The following is a 21,309-nucleotide window of genomic DNA, read 5'->3' as shown; positions in this document are numbered from 1 at the left end:
TTTTCACATTTTAGCTCGAAAACATTATAATTTAATTAATTGAAAAATTCATTAAATACGATTTTTTAATTACCAAATAAATGAGATAAATATTTTTTTTTAATTAACTTTAATATCGTCCGTACGACATGAAAGGCAAAACCCTGGGGACTGTACTTCATAGGGTTTAAGCATCGCCGGCATTTCCTACTCTGTTTATTTTCTCGACAGACACCATGGATCGATTTCCCAATGATCTCGACGAAGAAATATGCATCACGGAGAAATTTGAGAGAGAGGAAGACGACGACGACGAGCAAGAAGATGGAGAAGACGGCTGGGATGATTGGAATGCAGACGAGGAAGGAAGCGAAGAAGCATTTGATTCGAATTTTCTGTGTCTTTTCTGCAACTCGAAGTATAATGACTGCGATGCGCTGTTCAATCACTGCAACTTGGTTCACTACTTCGATTTTCATGGCATCAGGAGGACTCTGGGTTTAGACTTTTATGGTTCGTTCAAAGTTATCAACTACATACGATCTCAGGTAAGCCAAGTATTTTTTTTTTTTTTTCTTTTTGTTACAAATTCATGATGATTTGATTCGGAAGTCTTAGCTTACAAATCTTGTTAGCTGCTGAAAAGGTGTTAGCGTGTTATTTACGATTTCTGGTTATGATCAGGTAGCAGAAAACAGATGTTGGAGCTGTGGTTTCTTGTGTCAATCAAACCAGGATTTACAGAACCATTTACACAAAACACTAAATCTCAGTGACGTAAAGGCTTTGTGGGATGATGATAAATATCTAAATCCCTTCAGGCAAGACGATCCGCTCCTGTACAGTTTTGCAGAAGACGAAGAGGATGATGAAATTTCACTCATTAACAATGATCTTCAGAGGAGTGCGGGTACCGAGGGAGGTAATTGCAATCGTGATGAAATGAGTAGAGAAAATCTTCCATTTCATCCAAACCAGAACAAAGAAAATGGAATGGAAGATTGTTGTTCATCTTTACATGGTTATTTGAATGCTCCAAGCAACTTAGAGGCTGAGATTGAGAATACTGTGAAAACCACAGAAATCTTGGGACTGAAAGACGATCGATTAAAAATAGCCAGACGAAATGTTGATAGAATGGATATCAAGAATGCAAATGTAAATTACTTTGATTCATATAGCTCTTTTGGCATACACAGAGAGATGTTAAGCGACAAGGTGCTGTATTACCTCCCAGTTTGCTTTTGAATTTAACATCATAAACTGATATTTCATTTTGAAGTGATATATCATCGACATTACCGTTTATGCAGGTCAGAACGGAAGCCTATATGCATGCTATTTTGCAAAATCCATCTCTCTTCCACAATGCAGCTGTGATGGATGTAGGCTGTGGAACAGGCATACTTAGGTGAGCTGGAAATAAACTGGTGCAGTTGGCTGCAATTTCTCATTTGAGCTTTCGAAATCGATACTCGTTTCTAAAAATCTCAACATTACCATTATAATAACAATTTTTCAGCTAAGTTTGGTTATCTAAGTACAATTTTTATGTCTCTTAATCTGTTCCTCTTTCTTTCTAGTCTCTTTGCTGCAAAAGCGGGTGCATCGAGAGTTCTTGCGGTTGAAGCGAGTGAAAAGATGGCTACAGTGGCCACCCAAGTAGTGAATCAACTTCAGTCATTTAGTTTCTTTATTTCTCTGATGATTTGTTTTACAGTAGCTCATTTGCTGGGACATGGTTACAGATTGCTAAAGACAATGGCCTCTGGCGGAACGGGAAACAGACTGGAGATTGCGGCGTGTCAAGTGGGACTATAGAAGTGGTTCATGGTATGGTAGAAGAACTTGATAAGAACATAGAGATTCAGCCTCACAGTGTTGACGTATTAGTGAGTGAATGGATGGGGTATTGCTTGCTGTATGAGTCAATGCTCAATTCAGTGCTCTTTGCGAGGGATCGTTGGTTGAAGCCTGGAGGTGCAATCTTACCAGATACTGCCACAATTGTAAGTCTGCACTATCAAGGTCTAATTTTGAAATTATAGTTCACATAGTAATTTCTCTATCTACTTTTCAGCTTGTTGCAGGATTTGGAGCTGGTGGAACTAGTCTTCCATTTTGGGAAAATGTGTATGGTTTCAGCATGTCTTGTGTTGGGAAGGAACTTGTAAAGGATGCTGCCAAAGCTCCCATCGTCGACATTGTGGATGCTAATGATTTGGTAACTAGTACTGCAATTCTCCATGTAAGTAATACCCAAACAAATTTTTTTATTAATTGTCAACGCATTGCACTCAACTACTACAGCTTGGTGAAACATTTTCTTCATGATTCCTAGAATCATGAGTGTTCTTCCTTCTAGATCAGGAAGAAGAATACTTGAGAAGGGACGTGATAGATACTGGGGCAAAAATATTTTAATGTGTTAACTACATTGTTTGTGAATACTGTTTTCCCATTTAGGAACGCTATTTCTTGTATCATCGTGCATTGTGCATCTGGTGGGTCGGACTCTTGGTCTTCATTACTTAGTGATTTCTCCCTCGCTGAATAGATAAAACTTCGTTCCATTGTGCTGGGTTGGTAGGTTTCGTGTACTTTTTGTCCTAGTTTGTTTGATTTTGTTTCGTCTCTTATCTCTTCTGCAAATGCTTGAAATGCTCAGCGAGTCCTAGGCTGTTTCCACAATTACTAGATTAGTGCGTACCTTCATTTTTAAGGATATATCATATGTATGTGTGAGATCCCATATCGGTTGGAGAGGGAAACAAAGCATTCCTTATAAGGGTGTGAAAACCTCTCCCTACTAGATGCGTTTTAAAATCGTGAGGCTGACAACGATATGTAATGGGCCAAAACGGACAATATCTGCTAGCGGTGGGCAGTGGGCTTGGGCTGTTACAAATGGTATCAGAGCCAAACACTGGGCGGTGTGCCAGTGAGAACGTTGGGCCTCCAAGGGGGGTGGATTGTGAGATCCCACATCAGTTGGAGAGGAGAAATTCCTTACAAGGGTGTGGAAACCTCTCCCTAGTAGACGTGTTTTAAAACCGTGAAGCTGAGGCAATACGTAACGGGCTAAAATAGACAATATCTGTTAGCGGTGGCCTTGGGCTGTTACAGTATGGTTTAGGATGATCGGAGTGCATTCTGAACACTCTCGATATCTTGTGGATACCAAAATGGTTTGACTGGTTTAATCTCGGCTGCTGTTTTCTTTCTTTTCTGTTCTAATTTTGCTTGGGAGTTGATGCCTTCGTTTTTTTCCCCCCGTATTGTACAGACTTTCGATCTTGCAACTATGCATCCTGATGAAGTAGACTTCACTGCAAGTACGGACTTGGAACCAAATTTACATTATCCTTCAAGCAACTCAGATAATGTTGAAGTTGAAGCATCTTGGTGTCACGGAGTTGTCCTATGGTTTGAAACTGGTTTCACAAGCAGATTTTGCAAGGAATCACCGGCTGTTCTGTCTACATCTCCCCACACTCCCAAAACTCACTGGTCTCAAACCATATTAACCTTCACAGAGCCAATTGCTATAACATCTAGAAAATCTGCCACCAACAAATCAGCACCAGTAGGTAGCCATGCCTCCCCTGCTGTCAAAGTTCATTTACGCCTTAGCATTGTCCGTGCGCCCGAACATCGAAGCATTGATATTTCACTAGAGATTACTGGGATTGCTGGTGATGGTCGGAACCGCGACTGGCCTGTACAACTTTTCACATTAAGATAGGAGTATGCAAGCGTAAATGACAGATGCTTGAATCATGAATCAGCAGTTTCAGGCTAAAAAGTGGCCAGATTTTAATGATCTTTCGGGGCTTGTACTATCTCCATGGGTCGCTAGATAGTAACAGAAGATTCATCCATGGAGGTAACCAATTTTGACTCTTGATTCTTGATATGCAAGTTATATTAATAGGTATTGAGAATGTAAACGAGTTAAGCTAGTTAACTTGAGAAGCATTTGCTCTGTGATTCAAATAATATCATGGTGTATTAGTTTTGTTTTGATTATTGTATTCTATTGTTCTTGCATTTTCACAACATAACGAGGAGTTTGGCTTTTTAGGAATTCACTAAATCTGCCTATACAATTGCTTTGTATAATGAACCCTAACCCTTAGACAAATGTTAATTAGATGAAATTGAAAGTTCGGGATAAGTGTTCATATGCCAGCGAAGTCGATGGTATAATTTTGAAGATTTTCTAATTTCCATTGTCTAAATTTTCTCGACTAACTCGACTTAGCAAAAACAAGTGCTGCACAATTGATAGTATTACATTCTGGTTGAGCTCTTTCGATATTTCAATGTCCGTATTGAAAATCAGTATCTTCAATGGTTATTTATATTTCTAACCTTTTTTGTTTAAATAATATTAAGTTTCAAGATTATTTTATTTGGTCTCTAAAGTAAAAAAGTCATTTTCGTCTTGTTATATTATTTTTTCATCTAATATCTGCTTTCAAAATGTTTCTCATTATTTTAAAAAAAAAAAATTCAAGAGCTAATTAGTCATTTTAAAATTTCAGACCAAAAGACAACAAAATCAAATGCTCCATGACCAAAATGAGCATATCATTTTCTGAACTTTCAAAGTTTAGAGACAATGAAACGGACGAAAGCTTCTTCATCTAAAATCATTTATATACACCTTGAGAAAAAACAACACGAACTCCTTGTTACATAATACCTTACCTAAATCATTGGCACATTTACTTGTAAATGGTAACATATAAACACAGCTGCAATGAAATCAAAACCTCAAATTGAACTAAAACTAATTAATTATAATAGGCAACTACAAATTTCAGATGGGTGGCTAAGACAAGGGGAGTGGTGGCGGCCATTCTACACAATAACTCACCGCTCAATACAATACCCCCGTGGTAATACAACTTTAGAGGCAAGGAGAGATATATATATATATATATGTACATATTTAGATATATGTACCTGAGGGCTTGGGAAATCTTTAACTAAGAATCAGGTTGTTCAGCTTTAATAGGTGCACCTGAGGATGATCCACAACTTCCATTTTGTGGGTAAAGGCTGTTCGCCACCAGGGAATCACTGACCAAACCAACGTCTGCGTCGTCAAAATTTAGTGTGCCTCGGAGTTTCCGTGGTGTACTACGTGAAGAAATGAAACAAAATTCTTAGCATAATGATGTCAACCATTCCAAAAACTAGACGATTTTGTTTTTAGTTTTCTGTTAGAAAACGAAAAATCAAATGATTATCAAACGTGAATACTTAACATAATAGAACGAAGCATACCTTTTCAAACGGTTGTTTATGGCAGTAAGGTCTTTTGAAGGGCTTTGAAACGCATGAGTGCTCTCTCCAACGCAAGCGTAATAGCTTTTTGAACTATGTGAAATCAACGCATCCATCTGATCACAAGTTTCAAAATTTGGTTAAATATTACATGTGCTACAACTCATGGCAACGTTAAATGAAAGATCTCGCAGAACTATATCCAGATAAAACGTCTCAAAGATAGAAAATGTGTGCAATGGCATGCCACCACAGATACCTTTGATGATCTTAGTGGAGAGACGTAGACATTATGTACTGAAGATACTTTCTTCGGAGACATGTCGGGAAGACTTGGAAAAGGCGATATCTTAGGTGATCCCGGGCACGGTGCTAATCATTAGACACAAGAAGACCAAAAGGCATATCAAGAAACGATAATAAACTGCAAATAGGACACCATCATTACAGTTAAATAAACATGATCAGGTGTACCATTGTTGTTGTTGTTGTTGACTTGAGGAACTCTGTCAGTTTTCGTGGTTGATGCAGCTGGGCCAATCTCAACGAGCAAAGGTTTTATTGAAGGGATAAATATTTCATTGTAGAACGTAATTATATCCACGTGATCCTGTCCTGATCTCTGAATCCAGAGCATTCTAGGAGTTATTCATTAAACTCTTTTTTAAATAAAATAGAATAAAACATACAAAAACAGCGTACCCCATTACGACGTGCTGAAGACCAATCAACAAACACATTTCGGAAGATTTGAGGTTTGCATTGTGGTTGCTTCCTGTAGTTGTATATGATTTCCTTAAACGTGAGGCTCAATTGAGATATCTGCAACATTGTTGTGTTAAGATAAAATAAATAAAATGAACCAAAAAGCATCGAGATCTCTTTCAACATTCTTTAGAACAAACCTTCGCGACACCATAGAAACAACAAAGAATGATCTGGTCGATGTGACGATTAAATAATAGTGATGTTTTTTGACCGAGTATCCGTTGGAAAAGGCAGTAGACATTCTCCCTGATCTGGTGAGATAACTGCAACCTTTCCACCATACCATTGACTCTAACAGCAGCCAACTTGGTGATCTAAGAGTTGAAAATCATGCGAAGCACTTATTACGAAAATGGTTGAAAAATAATAATCATAGATAGCGATCTCATATTTTCAAGAATGAATAACAAATGCAGGTAACACACGCATTCTCCCCAAACTTCAATCACATTGTTCAAGAAGGCAAGTAAGTTCATAAACTCTTCGAATTAGGATGTCCCAAATGTTTTATTATCTTGATACCACGGTAGTCAGAAAATCATGTTTCTTATACCTTGCTAAAAAATATGTTAATTCCAGTTTCAGCGCACGTTTCACCACCACCTCCGGGATTAGGCCGAGTAGGACTGAAAATAAAGAGATAAAGCATGGAAATAATAGTTAGGGAGTAGTCAAAAGAGTGACATTTGAGCAGTAGCACTTAAAATATGCCCCGATTATACCTTGCAAATGCTGACTGTAAAGGAGGTGGCAGAAGCTTAGACTTGATATTACTGAAAGCCAGGAGTCGGTCCTTCACTGGAGAAGTAAAAGAATTCCGTTCCACTAGCACACTTCTTAAATCTGTGCACAATCTTTTGGGTGACCTTATATGCCCATTTTGACCTGAAGGATAATCATAAAGATCCATATTCATAGTCGAGTGAAATAAGAGAAACATATTTGTTAAATTAAATGCAAACGTTTGAACTCAGATAGACTCTATGGCACTCAAACTGTAACAGCTCAAGCCCAAGCCAAAACCCACTACTAGCAAATATTGTCCTCGGATTTTTTCTTTCGGGCTTCCCCTCAAGGTTTTCAAAATGCGCTTGCTAGGGAGAGGTTTCCACACCCTTATAAGAATGGCTTCGTTTCCCTCTCAAATCGACATAGGATTTCACAATCCACCCCCTTCAGGACCCAACGTCCCCACGGGGCCCGACATCCTCGCTGGCACATCACCCAATGTTTGGTTCTAATATCATTTGTCAGCCCAAACCCACCGCTAGCGGATATCATCCTCTTTGGGCTTTCCCTTTCAGACTTCCCCTCAAGGTTTTTAAAAGGCGAAACCACCCTTATAAAAGAATGCTTCATTCCCCTTTCCAATCCAGGTGAGATCTCACACAAACATTTCAATCTATCAAGACAAACACAAAATTGATTATTTCTGTAAGCGCTAAGATGACAACTAGACTATGTTTAGCAAATGCTGCATTTTACCAGTCATGTTCAGGTGCTAACTAATTCTATTTTAATGATATAAACCAAAGATGAAAACTCTATTCCGTTACCTGGCAAACTCTCATGCTTCTGCAAACTAGGCATGGTTGATACCCCAATACCAGAAAAGTTAATTTGAACAGCAATTGCATCCAAAGATGGCATGGGTTCGGCTAGTAAACCCAGGCGATTAATTTCTGCAGCAAGGGCAGGTTTAGCAACAACCAGGGAGTTATACATTGATGAACCTTTCTCCCATACCATGCTCTCTAATAGCCGTTCTTCCAAAGAATTAAGATGTCGCCTCAGCTCTCTAGGAAGCGACTCTTCATGTCTAATAAAACTTTCTATCACCTTACTAAGGTCAAAAGCGGTTATTCCAGTTCGCTCCAATACAGCAGGAAACAACATTGTAACAGTTTTATGAGTCGCCAAAACCAATTCGGCAGAACAAGCCAGCATACATCTATGGAACCTCTCATTAGTCAGCAAAGAGGTCAAATTAGTCACATGCAGCATCTGAGACTCTGCTCTGCACATTGCTTCCAAAACTCTATAATATAACTTCAATGCTTCTAGTCGCCGCTGTTCTGCCCAGATGTTATCCATGAGGTTCGCACTTTGTAAATTTCCAGCTATACAACGCTCTCCAAGAGCGCTATTTGGAAATATAGCCTCTAATATTATATGTGCCCTGCGAACGACATCATTAGTTACATCCCTATCACAAGAGGCTAAAAAGCGCTCCATCTCCGCTGAAGGTTTTGCTGGAAGTGGAGAAATAACCGTTCTGAGCCACTTTGCCGTTGTCATGGCTGTACTAACAGGCGTGGCAGCAAGTTTCGCGTTGCCACTATTAAGAGTACCATTGGCGTGTGAACCAGGAGAGCGAAGTGGTGACATTGGACTGGTTATTGTCCTTGCAGGTGAGCACATTGAGTCGAACTTCCTCTGAAGAGATTAAAACCAAAATCATAACCCATATAGGAACATAAGAAAATAAAGTATTGGAAAATTTGCAAACTCAAGAGAAAATACCTTGAAGCCACTCATTGCAACAGCACCTGCAGACAAGCTACCCGAACCAAGTAAACTGTCCTCATCATTAACAAATACCCGCTCATCGAGCTCACCTTTATTATGAATTGCATCTTCATAGTCCTTTTCCAGAATTTCTAAACTGGATGAAAGAGATGACTCCTCCATTAATCCTTCAAAGCATATCAAGCCCTCTGTATTAAAATGCAAAAGGAGAAAAAAGGAAATTTTATGAAGGGCGCAGAAAATCAATAGAGTGCAACTAAACCATCAAATGAAGCACATTGGAGCTGACCAGTGTCAATATTCTCCAAGCTTTTACTATTACACTCAGACGCCGAACGCGGCTTCTTCTTCAAAATATCTTCTATCAAACTATTTGCTTTATCCATTATTTCCCTCAGTTCATCCTCTGAGGTGTCATAGACATTACAAAGTGATCCAAGCAGATCCACTCCTTTTCCACCTTTCTTAACTGGACAAAATATAAACACGGTAAGAAACTACAAGAAAACTATGACAAAATATATACAGAGAGAAAATTACCAAAGCGTTCCGAGTCAAGAATGTTGAAGTTTCTGAAACGAACTGGAATATGAAGAATTAAAATAGCCTGCCCAGGAGTTTAATACTAGTAAGGGCACAGTCATTTGCAAGCATTAAATATCAATGTCGATATCAATATCAAGATTTCAATTTTACAAATATATTGAGGGATATATTGATAGTATCAATATCGAAAAATATTTTTGTAAATGCAGATATACCGAAAAATCATTTAAATCAATAATTAAAGTGTTTTAACTATCAAACTATGTTACAGATCTGCTTATTACTATTCATATGCATATTATGATAAATATACGATAATTTCCTATTATATAAGATATTGGAGATATCGCTTAATCCTTAATATCGATGTCAGGCCCTCTGATTTACAAATATTTTAATCCTTCGTCATTTGTACATATATTCAACATTAGATTACATAAATCTGATATTTTAGCCCACTAATTATTGTGTTCAAGTTTGACCAACAGAAAAAATAACTTAAGAACGACATTGATCCACGCATGCTAATTATACAATTCCATTATCCCTAATTACTACATTCATAGATTCATAGAGGAATAAAACTCACCAAAATGGAAACCAAACCATTAGTGCAAGTCACCAAGTCCTTAAAACGACTGAAAGAATGTACACGAAGAGCCAAAAATAACAACCATCCAAAACGATGGTAATCAGACAAGTAACCCGTAGGACAGGATAAAGCTGACTGCTTTTCAACATTAGCATCACTGGTGGAGAAGAATTCTCGGTAGACACGCTTATAATACCTTGAAAAATAGGCGTGATATAAAAATTTGCACAATGCAAACAAACAACAAGAATAAAAGACGCTATGACCAAAAAAAACTAATGTAGAGGCTCTAACAAATCTCACAAAGCACAGAGAAAAAAGAACACTAACTTGCTTAAGAGGCTCAAATGAACGAAGTTAGCCTGCAACTCCTTTGCCTGCTTAAATGAAAATATACAAGAAAAACCATAAGTGACAATTCAAAGAAATACATAATGACATTATAAATAAGCCCTCAAAATGTATGCCTAAGATTACTGTACCTCTAGTCTATTCTCCCAATCTGCACCATAAAGATTACTTAATACTGGACCAGCTTTAACAACAAACTGAGGAAGCTCTTTAAAAAATTCTACAATGCTGTATGATAAGCAGGGGGAAAAAAATTAGTCTATACAGATAGAAGTGAGAAAAACAAGTTTAAAATAAAAATAGAAAACAGTATGAATAATAACGTACTTCAGCTTGCAAACTCTCAATATGTGGCATAACGTGAAGCTGTTGTTCTCAGATCCCTGATGTGAACTTTCTGAATTCTTATCTCTCAGCCTCTTCACGGAATACAAAACAAAGGCGGACCAAAATCGGTTGGCTTCTTCGGGCTGTTGAAGTAGAACTCGATTAGATTCAAGGGAAATTTTCTCAAAAAGAAGAAAGAATCAACCTTGAAGATGATAAAAAATATACAATTCCACTCCCAATTGCTGATATATTTGCCACCAAAAGGTGCTTGGTCTCTCTATATAACTTCAACGCTTGATTACAACAATTCTCGTCCAGACGTAATCCGTTCTGCAGTCAACATTGAATTACAGTAGAAGTTGATGTAAATGAATGGACGCATTCACAAAAGAATAAAAATTGGAAGACATTAGGAGAAAAAAAACACCTCACAAAATTCTGAAAATTGAACTTCAGCGGTGTCTGTTGCGCCATCAGGAAGGCAAATGTTTGTACCTGATGGCTTCGTTTCCTCCACGTTTTCCATGAATACAGCCCTAGGAAATTCGAACTGTAAGAACAAATGTTCCGAAGCTAGTAATTTGGGCGCCAATAACAGCAGTTCAAAAATGCGAAGACTACAGTAAAAACCATTCTTCTAGCGCCCACCCCCCTCCCCCACGTTCATCCAACGAGTAGGGATACTACACCAACGGGAAGTTCCATACTCGTTTTCTCAGCGAATCCGCGACCAATTACTTCTAATCACCTCTATTCCCTCCAAAACGCCCGTACGAAAAAAAATGGAAATGAGTTTATATCGAATGATTGACCAGTTACCGATAAACTCATAGTGCCGGAAGCACCATGCCATTCGGCGGTAGAAGGGATAAAAACGCACCTTAAGAAGAACGAGAAAAAAGAAACGGAGTGAAATTTCTTGTCACAGTCTTCAAGAAATCGCTCGGATCTCTAATTGAACTCCCACCAACCTGCAGATCCAGTAAAGAAACCCTACCAATGGCCTGATTTCTTCGTGGAGACTGAATCAAATGAAGATTCTTGAAGGGCGTAACTCTGAACCCTATCTTTCTCACTCTGTCGCTTGTTCTCTCAGAATTTCCCTCGTTCGCTTCTCTCTCTAAACATTTTCGGCCTTCTCACTCTTCCAGGGAAACCCTTTAGAGTGGTCTCGCGCGGGAAAAACAACAACATGTCATGACACCATGCCGACATACATACATACATTCCCAACCAATGTGAGAGCGACGCGTGGAATACGTTAGGTTCTTTTACCGCCAAAATTTCCTACCGTTACGGGATTGGCTGAGAGGCACTCGGGTATGAAGAACTGGGTAAACGCCGTTACCGCGAGGTGACGGAATTACTTTTTTTGTTTTTTTTTTGTTTTTTTTTTACACGTTAAATTACCAAATTTATCTCAATCGATGACAATTAAAATAATTTCAATTGTAATTTAATTATAGTTTCTTGTTATATTGCCAAATTTTATTTATAGTACCATTAAAGGTCTGTTATTTAATTTATTTTATTGATTGAATATATATAGGTCTAGAATTAAATAAGAATATAAATGGGCTGAATTTGAAGAAATTGAACATATGTCTGTAATATACTATATTATTTGCAATTCGACTATGTTTGGTGATACAGAGGTTGAATTTTTTTTTTCCATACATGGTATTTGTTGGGCTATAATATATATATATATAATTAATTATTTAATTTGATGACCTTACTCGTTATTTATAATTAATTTTTTTGTACAATTTTATTAAACCTATTTATTTGAGAATAATTATTAATATTGATGGCTAAATAAAACGCATAAATATTTATTTGAGAATAATTATTAATATCATAAATTTAATGCATATTATTTATAACATACTTATAAATGAATTAAAATTTAATGCTATTAACAAATTATTATATTGGGTATAAAATTTATAAGTATTTTTTTATTTAATATAATTTACTCTGTCATATACAACACTATACCACATTTGATTTTTGAAATTTAAGTTGCGTTGAATATTTATCTATAAAAGTTTGTATAATTTTATTAGAATTATGTGAGGATAATTATTAAAATGATTGCAAAATAAATTCTACACCCTAAAATTTAAGGTACATAAATAAAATTTGAATTAAAATATAATTAGTTAAATTATTTTAAAATTTTGGGTTAATAGATAAAATAATTAACTATTTTACTCGTGGATATGGTTCCAACCTTCGTCCATCCTTAGAGACATGGTGCAGATGTATGGTGTACTTTGCTCGAGGGGAGGATGTTAATGATTATTAAAAGCATCACTCATGAATTTATAAGTAATAAACACTATCTCTATTAGTATAAGGCTTTTTAAGAAACCAAAAGCAAAATTATGAAAGCTTATGCTGAAAGTGGACAATATCATATTATCGTGGAGGATCGTGATTCTTAATAATGTTCTCAAACACTAGACATGCTCGATAGACGACCAAATTCCCCTGGAGATAAACAAACTTATCTTCAAAGTATTTATAAAGCGTGATAGACGACCAAATTAAATAAAGCGTTTTAGCAAAAGAATTAATTTAATAAAAATATTCAAAATTGTGATATGTTCATCTTTAAAATATATCTAAACGTTCAACCATTCGAAGTTATTTATAATTTTTTTAAAATTAAAATTACCTTTATTATTAATCTGGGATGGAAATAATAAAATTTTAATTTATAATTAATATCTTTAAACTATTTAAAAAAATTTAAAACTTTATTTCGCTTTAAAATAAAATTAAATACTATTATCATTAGTATATGGTTGAAACCATTAGTATCACGTTTTAAAATGTACGCCAACCTAATTTTCTTCATTTTTATATGAGAAAATTACTTAATCTCGACATGATTCAATACTAAAACTATATTTTTATTTTAAATGGTAAGTATTTAAATTTTATATTTAACAGATTAATAATTTTTTAATTTTATATTTAATAGATAACTAACTTTTTTTAATTTGTGTTTTAATAAAGTTTTAAAATTTATTATTTAATAAATAAATTTATGGCTAAACATTAAGATTATAATAAATTTATAAATCTAAAAAAATTGAAAGTTTATAAATTAAATTTATAATTTTAACATTTAAAATACTAAATAAATATTATTTTTAAAAATATTAGTTGTATTTGATTTTGAAAAATAAATTTATATGATTTTTTTAGTAACGTGATTTTTTTTTTTTTTTTTAATATAACGTGGCTTTCTCTTCTATTTTCAGAAGACAATTCTTAGATATTACTAATACCACTGTCGGCTAAAAACAAGATAGCGCATGAAGAATGTGACACGTCATGGGCCACGTGTCGCCAGCTCATTGCGAACTGTACATGAGACAGCTACTTCAGCCAAGAAATATTCGTCGTCGTTCAAGAAGAAGAAAAAAGAGAGCCAATAATTGGTTCATCACTTTTATAATTTGTTACAACATTTATGTCCGTAAGATCTCGCGATCTCAAAATCCAACGGCTGAAATTCCTTCTCCGACGTGGAATTATTACATTAATAATTTTAAAAAAATAATGAGTTCCAATGCAGGGTGGGAACGTTTGTTTGTTTGTTTGTTTGTTTTATATAATATCAACGGAATCTAAATTTTGCGGCAATTTCTGTTCTCCCTGTTTGAACTGAACAAAATTTTGCATACTTCTTCATTTTTTTTGCCGCTTCAGCGAGCGCGCATCATATAATAAGCTTCCATTGTGTGAGATTCTCGGTGGTGGTGTTCTGCAGAATCGAAACCTTGAAGTTGCTTCAAACTTTTCGGGAATTTTCCTCGTTCTTCAACTTGTTCTGATTCCGTATCCGTTGATTTCATTTAAAAGGTTTGGCAATGACTGGCGCTGTTTTTGATTCTTTGCCTTGATCATATATTGCTTGCAATGTTGACAATTATATAGGAAGGGTTTTGGTTTGTATAGGCTAGCTTGATCTCGTATATGGCTCGGCACTTCTTGCGGTGAAATGATTTTCGAGTTTTATGATTTTTTTTTCTTATCGAGTTTTGGAGGGATCTGAAATCGAAGGCATGTTAGTGCAGCTTGCCTGATAATTTTTTAAAAGAAGATTTCCTGTTTCATTTGATTTGTGAGATAATAAGGCATTGGGGGAATCTATTACGTTTCCTGTATCATAAAGATTTTTATAATTTGGAAGATTCTTCGTTGATTTGCTGCATTTTTACGATTACTTTTTGTTTATTGTATCATACAGATTCTGTAATGTGGCTGTCTTCCATGTGTGTAAATTAGAGAGGATTTTCCTGTCATTCTATTCTGCCTTTGAAAAATTGTCGGTATATTTCAGTGTACCAATGGATATTTCTTTCTTATGAAAGAAGGAACAATCATAATTTCTAGCATTTCTCTATCATGCTGTGTTGTGTTAAGGGCATAAGCAACTCTGATGTTGACCATTTGCAGTTGTTTTTTTCTTTCTCCTACAGAGTTTTAAATTTTATAGTTCTTTTAAATTGAATTTCTTCTTGTACGACGGTCAGGATGTGTTGAATATAATGGTTCTTTAAGGAATTGATTTCAACTATTGGTTTCTGAACTTTTCAGCTTGGATAAATTCACCTTGAAGAAGTTTGTCGTGATATCGATTTTCTGTAGCAATTGGTTTAAGTATGGTCACAGTGGAGAATGCAACGAATAAGAAATATGATCGTCTACCTAGAGAAGCAAGGGAGATTTTGCAGTCATTGGCTACCAAATGGGGAGACGAAATTGATTCAAGTGCATTGCAAATGATCCCTTTGAAGGGAGCCATGACCAACGAGGTCTTTCAAATTAAGTGGCCGACTAAGAATGAGGATGTCTCTAGAAAGGTTTTAGTTAGGATTTACGGTGAAGGTGTGGATGTGTTTCTTAACCGAGAAGATGAGATAAGGACATTTGAATTTATATCGAAGCAGGGGCAGGGACCTCGCCTTCTTGGGCGATTTTCGACTGGTCGAATTGAAGAGTTCATCCGTGCAAGGGTATGCAGATTTTATTTTCTTAGTAATGATGCTGTCACGTCGATATTAATTTAAGAATACTCGTTTTTCTTCTTATTGTGTTCCTTTAATCTTGTTGATACGTGACTGCCAGACATTATCAGCAGTGGATCTACGTGATTCAGAAATATCTTCTCTTATAGCCATTAAAATGAAGGAGTTCCATAATCTTGATATTCCTGGTCCGAAGAACGTGTGCTTGTGGAATAGATTGCGGTATGGCGCTTTATGGGCAAATATCTTTTAGTTCTCTCCCTTGCTTGTTATAGTTCTTATAGTTCTTAAATACTTTCCTTTTTGCAACATCAGAAATTGGCTAACTGCTGCCAAAAAAATTTCTCCACCTGAAGAAGCCAAAGCCTTTCGCTTGGATTCTATGGAAGAAGAGATTTCTGCATTGGAAAAGGACCTCTTTGATGATCATCAAACTATAGGTTTTTGCCACAATGATGTACAGTACGGAAACATAATGCTAGACGAGGAGACTAGATCAATAACTATAATCGTAATATACTTTTCTCCTTGCTTAGAATTTATTTTTCTTGGAATAGGGGAAATGCATGTCTATGTTTTTTTTGTTTAAGTGGTCCGTTTGATGAACTGCATTGCTTATAGATAAAATACAAATTGCTCATTGTAACAGTTCAAGCCCACCACTAGCGGATATTGTCCGTTTTAGCCCATTACGTATAGCCGTTAACCTTACAATAAAACATATCTGCTAGGGAGAGGTTTCCACACCCTTATAAGAAATGGTTCGTTCCCCTCTTCAACCGATGTGAGATCTCACACCCATTATCATTGGTCTATTGAAAAATTCATTAATGAGAAAAAATGGTATATATAAGAGGACAATTACCTATCCCTCGTCTGTTTTCTTTTGTTATTATGAGATGCCATACCTCACTTTGGAAGAGCAAATCTGTATTCAAGATTTGTAATCTGAAGCTAGTAAGTCATGAAGACAAGAACATGTTGCCGTTGCTTGAACTATTGCTACTTTAGGATTATTCATTCATGGTTATTATTATTGTTCTCCTTTATCTGGAACCCATCTGCAAGCTTAGCCATTTAGGCAAGAGAATGTAGATTTGAGTCACGTTTCTCATTTGCTTTTCATTCTTCTCTTTCACAGGATTACGAATATGCAAGTTATAATCCCATAGCCTTTGACATTGCGAATCACTTCTGTGAAATGACCGCGGATTATCATACGGACACTCCACATGTTTTGGTCCACACCAAATATCCCGGTTTGTTTCGTGTAAATCTATCAGTATGATTTTATGCATTTGTATGTATCAATATTGACTTCTTTTTGCCTAACAGGTTTGGAGGAGCGTAAAAGATTCCTGCAAAAATATCTGAGTGCTTCAGGTAATTTTATAATACCTACTATAGAATATGAATTATGAACTGTTGGCAAGGAACAGAGTAATCAACAGCCATGTTCACTTCTTGGTTGTATAAACACAATATAAGTTGTGCTCGGTTTTGTTTCCTTAGGAGTTGGATATTTTTTTTAGTACAACAAATGTGGGGTATGGAGATTTAAACCTCCGATCCAATTACTACCAAGTTGTGTTCATATTGGTCTTAGAAGTATATTGTTTTATTACCTATTTGGATTTGAGTCTTTGACCCCTTATTGCATCTGTTAATGGCTGTCAGATGCGCTTAAGTAAGAATTTTATTTTTTGTACTTCGTTAATTTCCTTCTGCACTTTTTTGCTTGCTGCCTTTCCCTGTCTTAAATTTCTGGTGTCTACCATTTAGGGAGTACGAAATTTGCAGTGATTGAAATGGATTTTCTGAAAAATGAAAGATGCATTTGTATGAGACTATATCGTTTTAAGAATTGGAGGTGGTGTTCTAGATTTGGGACCTCACATTATGTTACACATATTGCAGGTCGTCAGCCCAGTGATGCTGAGGTAATGCAATTAGTCCAAGATGTCGAGAAGTATACTCTTGCTAGCCATCTTGTTTGGGGCCTCTGGGGAATAATATCGGTAATTTCGCACCTCGGATACTGAATCTATGCAGTCATTGTAGTTATTAGCCTCTTTTTTTTCTGAAAAACCATGTATTATTTGTGTTTTATTCTCTGACTCGACTCCTGAATGACGTCCTTATCATCGATACATTCATGTCATTTTCAGGAGCATGTGAACGATATCGACTTTGATTACATCGAATATGCGAGGCAGAGGTTTGAACGATATTGGACTAGGAAACGTGATCTTCTCGGTAAAGAGAAACCGACCCGTGATTAGTTGGTGTTGAGTTTTGGTTTCCATGTGAAAATCAGTAGGAAAGTTTGTTTATGGTTTTGAAGGTTCAATGATTAGAATTTTGATCTTTCTCTGAAAAGCTTTTGTAATTGACCTCCCATGGTGAACGGTCGCTCCACATGATTGTGTTGTGTGTAATAATATTAAGTGAATAAATAATTTTGTTTCTGTAACCAAAAAACTAAACGAGATGATGTTAATAAATCCAATAATATTAATTTGTAATATATTTTTAATGTTCTATTTTTAGTATTTTATTTCTTTGTTGTACTAACAATTGCTATTTTTAATGTTTTATCCTTTTCTTGTGCCATATTTTTAGGAACAAGTAATCCTCTTCTATTTTTCATAATTTGAGGAATTATTCAGTTGAAATAGGTGAAGTATTATTTCATTTGACTTTTTGAATTTTTATTTATTTATTTGTATTTAAATTAAATGTAATTTCGTCTGGTTCTTTTTTTAAGATTTATACTATCGTGGGATAACACGTGAATATGAAATTATAATTCAAGCTCAATATACATGATAATAGGTTAAACTTAAATCATATTAATTTTTTTATATAATTATACGATAATGGATTAAACAAATCATATCATATTAAATTTTTTATATAATTATAAGTGGTTTTAAATATGTGCGTTCGTAAATTTATTTTGGGGTTTTTTAAGATTTATAAATCAACCTCTTTTTTTTTTTTTTTTTTTTTTTTTTTTTTTTTTTTCTTTAGATTTATAATGTCATGTGATGGAATATTTAGTCCACACATAAATGAATTTATGGTTCGTTTTTCTTAACTAAGAAAAATAATAATAAAATTCATTTAAACCCAGAAAATCCATTGTGAAAACGGACCAACAGGATACGAACACGTAGCCGTTCCTAATGCCACTCAATTCCCACGCCACAAAACGGCCATCCAATGTAGAAATATCTTGTTTCTCTTAAACCCGGAGGACATCAGCTAACAAAGGACACAGCGAGAGGAAGAAAGTTCACGAACTCTCTGCTCCTTTCTCTGAATTCCAAAGCAGTTTGAATCTGTGAAGACATTTCGAGTTTTCTGAGGCATCGACAAGCGCTTTGGAGGAATGATGGCTTGTGCTTCACAGGCGCTGATTGCCGCTAATTCATGCTCGTTTCTGAGCCAACGAGCCATTAGAAAGTCTCAGAAGCTCTTCAATCAGAGTGCTTCCAATCTAATTTTCACGGTCAGAGCTTCGTCTGAAGATTCCGACTGCAATGTCGACGAATGTGCTCCAGATAAGGAGGTTCGTCCGCTTTCTCGTTGTTGGATAATTCGCAATTCCTTTTGGACCGATTGAATTTCATCTTAATCTTGTTATAATTGATTAGAATATGTAATTAAATGTTGTAGGTGTAGCTAATTGTTCGACAAGTGCTTTTCCTTAAGCTAATCCTCTAATCTGCTCTTTGTTTATCAATTTGATTGATTAAGTAGTTGAATTTTTATAATTTGAAATTCAATCGCACAGAAAAAAACTGTTTAGAAGGCAAAATAAAGTTTGGCATAAATTTTTGAGACTCAAATTGGAGTACACTAGATTTACGATTATACTTGTGACTTAACAAGATATTTGATTTTACGGCTTACCTTCTGAGCATTGATAGGCACACAAGGAATTTTCAGATGATTTATGCTGTTCTAATTTGTAAACGATATAAAACTCTAACATTGCGATGTGTATTGTAATTGGTAATGCAGGTGGGGAAAGTTAGTATGGAATGGCTAGCAGGGGAGAAAACTAAAGTGGTTGGGACATACCCACCGAAGAAAAAAGGGTGGACAGGCTATGTGGAGAAGGACACTGCAGGACAAACAAACATATATTCCGTCGAAGTAAGTATGAATTTTCCAATGAGGATCAAAGTTTTATTTCTGGATTATATGTTTATCTGTAGTACAATTTGAATATAGGGATCGGGGTAGGCGTTCATTTGATCTAGTTAAATTGTATGATTCTGTTTCTGAAAGTTTTAGCAGCCAAATTTTTGTAGTTCTACATGTTTGTTTCATGAACTGATAGCATTTCACGATCGGTTTGAGTGAAGATATTGTTGAAAATTATTAAGAGAAGTAGTCAAGTTGACTAATTAAGAGGAACATCATGGATTTATACGTAAGGAATACTATCTCCATTGGTACGAGGTCTTTTGGAGAAACCAAAAGCAAAGTCACAAGAGTTTATGCTCAAATTGGACAATATAATTCCATTGTGGAGGGTCGTGGTTCCTAATCGACATTGTTTTTTATCATCGAGTATTTGAGATAACAAGATAGTTGCATTTTATCTGGTCGGTTTTGATGTTGTGCTGAGCTGCATCCAGTGATTGATTTGTTTCTTATCTATTCTTTTCTTGGACGTGTTTCATAACCATTTCGTTTCTTAAATTAAGCTTATAAACACTATTTCTAAATTCTACTATATTCGTTTTATTTTCTTACCTACTTGAACATGTTTTCAACAATTTATGAAAATTTGAAACTCGATTTTTGTTTTTGAAACTTGGTTTCAAAATGAAATGTTTTTGTTAAAGAAGGTGAAAGGCTTAAATTATACCTCTGTTCTTCCTTTCTTTCTTTATTTGTTCCCTTGGATGTTAAATCACCCACCCAGGCTCCTTAAATTGCGTGTACTTGCAGCCAGTAGTTTATGTAGCAGAAAGTGCTATCAGCTCGGGGACTGCAGGGACTTCTTCAGAAGGGGCTGAGAACACACTGGCAATTGCTGGTGGACTTGCACTCATTGCAGTTGCTGCAGCTTCATCTATACTGCTTCAAGTAGGTAAGAAACCACCCGAAATAAAAGTTGTTGAATACACCGGACCCTCACTCAGTTACTACATCAACAAGTTCACTACACCGGCAATTCTCCAACCACCGGTACGAGCCGAGTCCGAATCCGAACCCGAATCCTCCTCTCAAGTCGACAGTGTGGCTCCTGAAGTAGTAACCGAGGTTCAAATTCAATCAGACATTGTTGCTCCTGAAGTAGTAACAGAGGTTCAAGTTGAATCCCAAACGACCGAGCCTTCCTCTCCGGCTAGTTGAACCAAATTCATGTGAGTTTCTCTAGAGGTTTTACTTCTGTATTCATCTGTTATGAATATTGGTTCTCGGCGATTACACTACAAATGAAAGCATGATGTTTGCAGATGTGCTGTACTGCCACCCCTTTTTCTTGCTGCAGTTGACTTTATTTACTTTTTTTTTTCTTTGTTATTATTTTAGGCAATAGACTTTATTTATTTGAATAACAAGTAAATACTACAGACTCTTGATTTTGATTAAAATCGTATGGCTAACATTATAGATCCTAGTTGGGCTCTTTGAACTGCGAGCACGAAAAATTGAGTCACGGTTCATATTTTTTCTACATTGCTGTGACCAAATATTGTTTTGCTCTTAATCAGTTTTCGTTCGGCAGATATCAGGTACCATCAACGGCTATTCACTTGCGTTCTCGAGTAGTATTCGAAAAGCCATCTTCTCTTTCCAATATCTCGATGATCCCTTAGGAAGTACTGTTGGGACTTGAATATCGAT

General features: G+C 35.8%; 4 protein-coding genes across 6 annotated transcripts; 3 read left to right on the top strand and 1 right to left on the bottom strand.

The window, feature by feature from the left end:
• The first annotated feature begins 117 nt into the window (after positions 1-117).
• PRMT3 (protein arginine methyltransferase 3) lies at positions 118-4,008 on the top strand. Its single transcript, XM_023696629.2, has 7 exons — positions 118-527; positions 664-1,197; positions 1,293-1,390; positions 1,563-1,641; positions 1,728-1,988; positions 2,060-2,227; positions 3,266-4,008. Exons 1-7 carry the CDS (start codon positions 216-218, stop codon positions 3,722-3,724), a joined length of 1,911 nt encoding a protein of 636 aa, XP_023552397.2. The 5' UTR covers positions 118-215; the 3' UTR covers positions 3,725-4,008.
• Positions 3,560-11,553, bottom strand: LOC111809917 (retinoblastoma-related protein). 3 transcript variants are annotated; one of them, XM_087122662.1, is made up of 20 exons: positions 11,271-11,553; positions 10,818-10,926; positions 10,616-10,720; positions 10,388-10,530; positions 10,192-10,288; positions 10,040-10,086; positions 9,707-9,905; positions 9,112-9,178; positions 8,861-9,040; positions 8,566-8,759; positions 7,599-8,478; positions 6,765-6,927; positions 6,596-6,668; positions 6,180-6,356; positions 5,977-6,096; positions 5,749-5,896; positions 5,534-5,646; positions 5,275-5,390; positions 4,951-5,127; positions 3,560-3,698 (listed from the first exon to the last, which is right to left on the bottom strand). In XM_087122662.1, the coding sequence occupies exons 2-19, from the start codon at positions 10,914-10,916 to the stop codon at positions 4,974-4,976; spliced, it is 3,075 nt and encodes a 1,024-aa protein (XP_086978788.1). In that variant the 5' UTR covers positions 10,917-10,926; positions 11,271-11,553; the 3' UTR covers positions 3,560-3,698; positions 4,951-4,973. The 3 variants fall into 3 exon arrangements, with proteins under 3 accessions (XP_086978788.1, XP_023552284.1, XP_023552199.1); XM_023696516.2 differs by lacking the exon at positions 3,560-3,698 and having other exon boundaries at positions 4,746-5,127; positions 10,818-10,940; XM_023696431.2 differs by lacking the exon at positions 3,560-3,698 and having other exon boundaries at positions 4,746-5,127.
• Positions 11,554-14,030: 2,477 nt separating this feature from the next.
• LOC111781494 (putative choline kinase 2) lies at positions 14,031-17,965 on the top strand. Its single transcript, XM_023662124.2, has 8 exons — positions 14,031-14,269; positions 15,008-15,426; positions 15,539-15,660; positions 15,754-15,949; positions 16,580-16,697; positions 16,774-16,821; positions 17,356-17,456; positions 17,607-17,965. The coding sequence occupies exons 2-8, from the start codon at positions 15,073-15,075 to the stop codon at positions 17,718-17,720; spliced, it is 1,053 nt and encodes a 350-aa protein (XP_023517892.1). The 5' UTR covers positions 14,031-14,269; positions 15,008-15,072; the 3' UTR covers positions 17,721-17,965.
• A 718-nt stretch (positions 17,966-18,683) lies between these two features.
• Positions 18,684-20,919, top strand: LOC111787189 (proline-rich family protein). Its single transcript, XM_023667311.2, has 3 exons — positions 18,684-19,012; positions 19,468-19,602; positions 20,407-20,919. The coding sequence occupies exons 1-3, from the start codon at positions 18,833-18,835 to the stop codon at positions 20,812-20,814; spliced, it is 723 nt and encodes a 240-aa protein (XP_023523079.1). The 5' UTR covers positions 18,684-18,832; the 3' UTR covers positions 20,815-20,919.
• The last annotated feature ends 390 nt before the right edge of the window (positions 20,920-21,309 follow it).

This window comes from Cucurbita pepo, chromosome 1, assembly GCF_057944985.1.
Source record: "Cucurbita pepo subsp. pepo isolate OVF chromosome 1, ASM5794498v1, whole genome shotgun sequence".
NCBI lineage: Eukaryota > Viridiplantae > Streptophyta > Magnoliopsida > Cucurbitales > Cucurbitaceae > Cucurbita > Cucurbita pepo.
The sequence above is the reverse complement of the archived record's forward strand: the minus strand, read 5'-3'. Positions and strand labels throughout refer to the sequence as shown.

Coding starts and splice junctions, on each gene's coding strand:
- PRMT3 (XM_023696629.2), top strand. CDS start 216: ATGGATCGATTTCCCAATGATCTCGACGAAGAAATATGCATCACGGAG. Junction 1,198..1,292: donor GAGAGATGTTAAGCGACAAG/GTGCTGTATTAC, acceptor CCGTTTATGCAG/GTCAGAACGGAAGCCTATAT. Junction 1,391..1,562: donor TGTGGAACAGGCATACTTAG/GTGAGCTGGAAA, acceptor CTTTCTTTCTAG/TCTCTTTGCTGCAAAAGCGG.
- LOC111809917 (XM_087122662.1), bottom strand. CDS start 10,916: ATGGAAAACGTGGAGGAAACGAAGCCATCAGGTACAAACATTTGCCTT. Junction 6,928..7,598: donor GAAGCATGAGAGTTTGCCAG/GTAACGGAATAG, acceptor ATTATCCTTCAG/GTCAAAATGGGCATATAAGG. Junction 6,097..6,179: donor GTTTCTATGGTGTCGCGAAG/GTTTGTTCTAAA, acceptor ACAATGTTGCAG/ATATCTCAATTGAGCCTCAC.
- LOC111781494 (XM_023662124.2), top strand. CDS start 15,073: ATGGTCACAGTGGAGAATGCAACGAATAAGAAATATGATCGTCTACCT. Junction 15,427..15,538: donor AAGAGTTCATCCGTGCAAGG/GTATGCAGATTT, acceptor CGTGACTGCCAG/ACATTATCAGCAGTGGATCT. Junction 16,822..17,355: donor AAAATATCTGAGTGCTTCAG/GTAATTTTATAA, acceptor CACATATTGCAG/GTCGTCAGCCCAGTGATGCT.
- LOC111787189 (XM_023667311.2), top strand. CDS start 18,833: ATGATGGCTTGTGCTTCACAGGCGCTGATTGCCGCTAATTCATGCTCG. Junction 19,013..19,467: donor AATGTGCTCCAGATAAGGAG/GTTCGTCCGCTT, acceptor TTGGTAATGCAG/GTGGGGAAAGTTAGTATGGA. Junction 19,603..20,406: donor CAAACATATATTCCGTCGAA/GTAAGTATGAAT, acceptor GTGTACTTGCAG/CCAGTAGTTTATGTAGCAGA.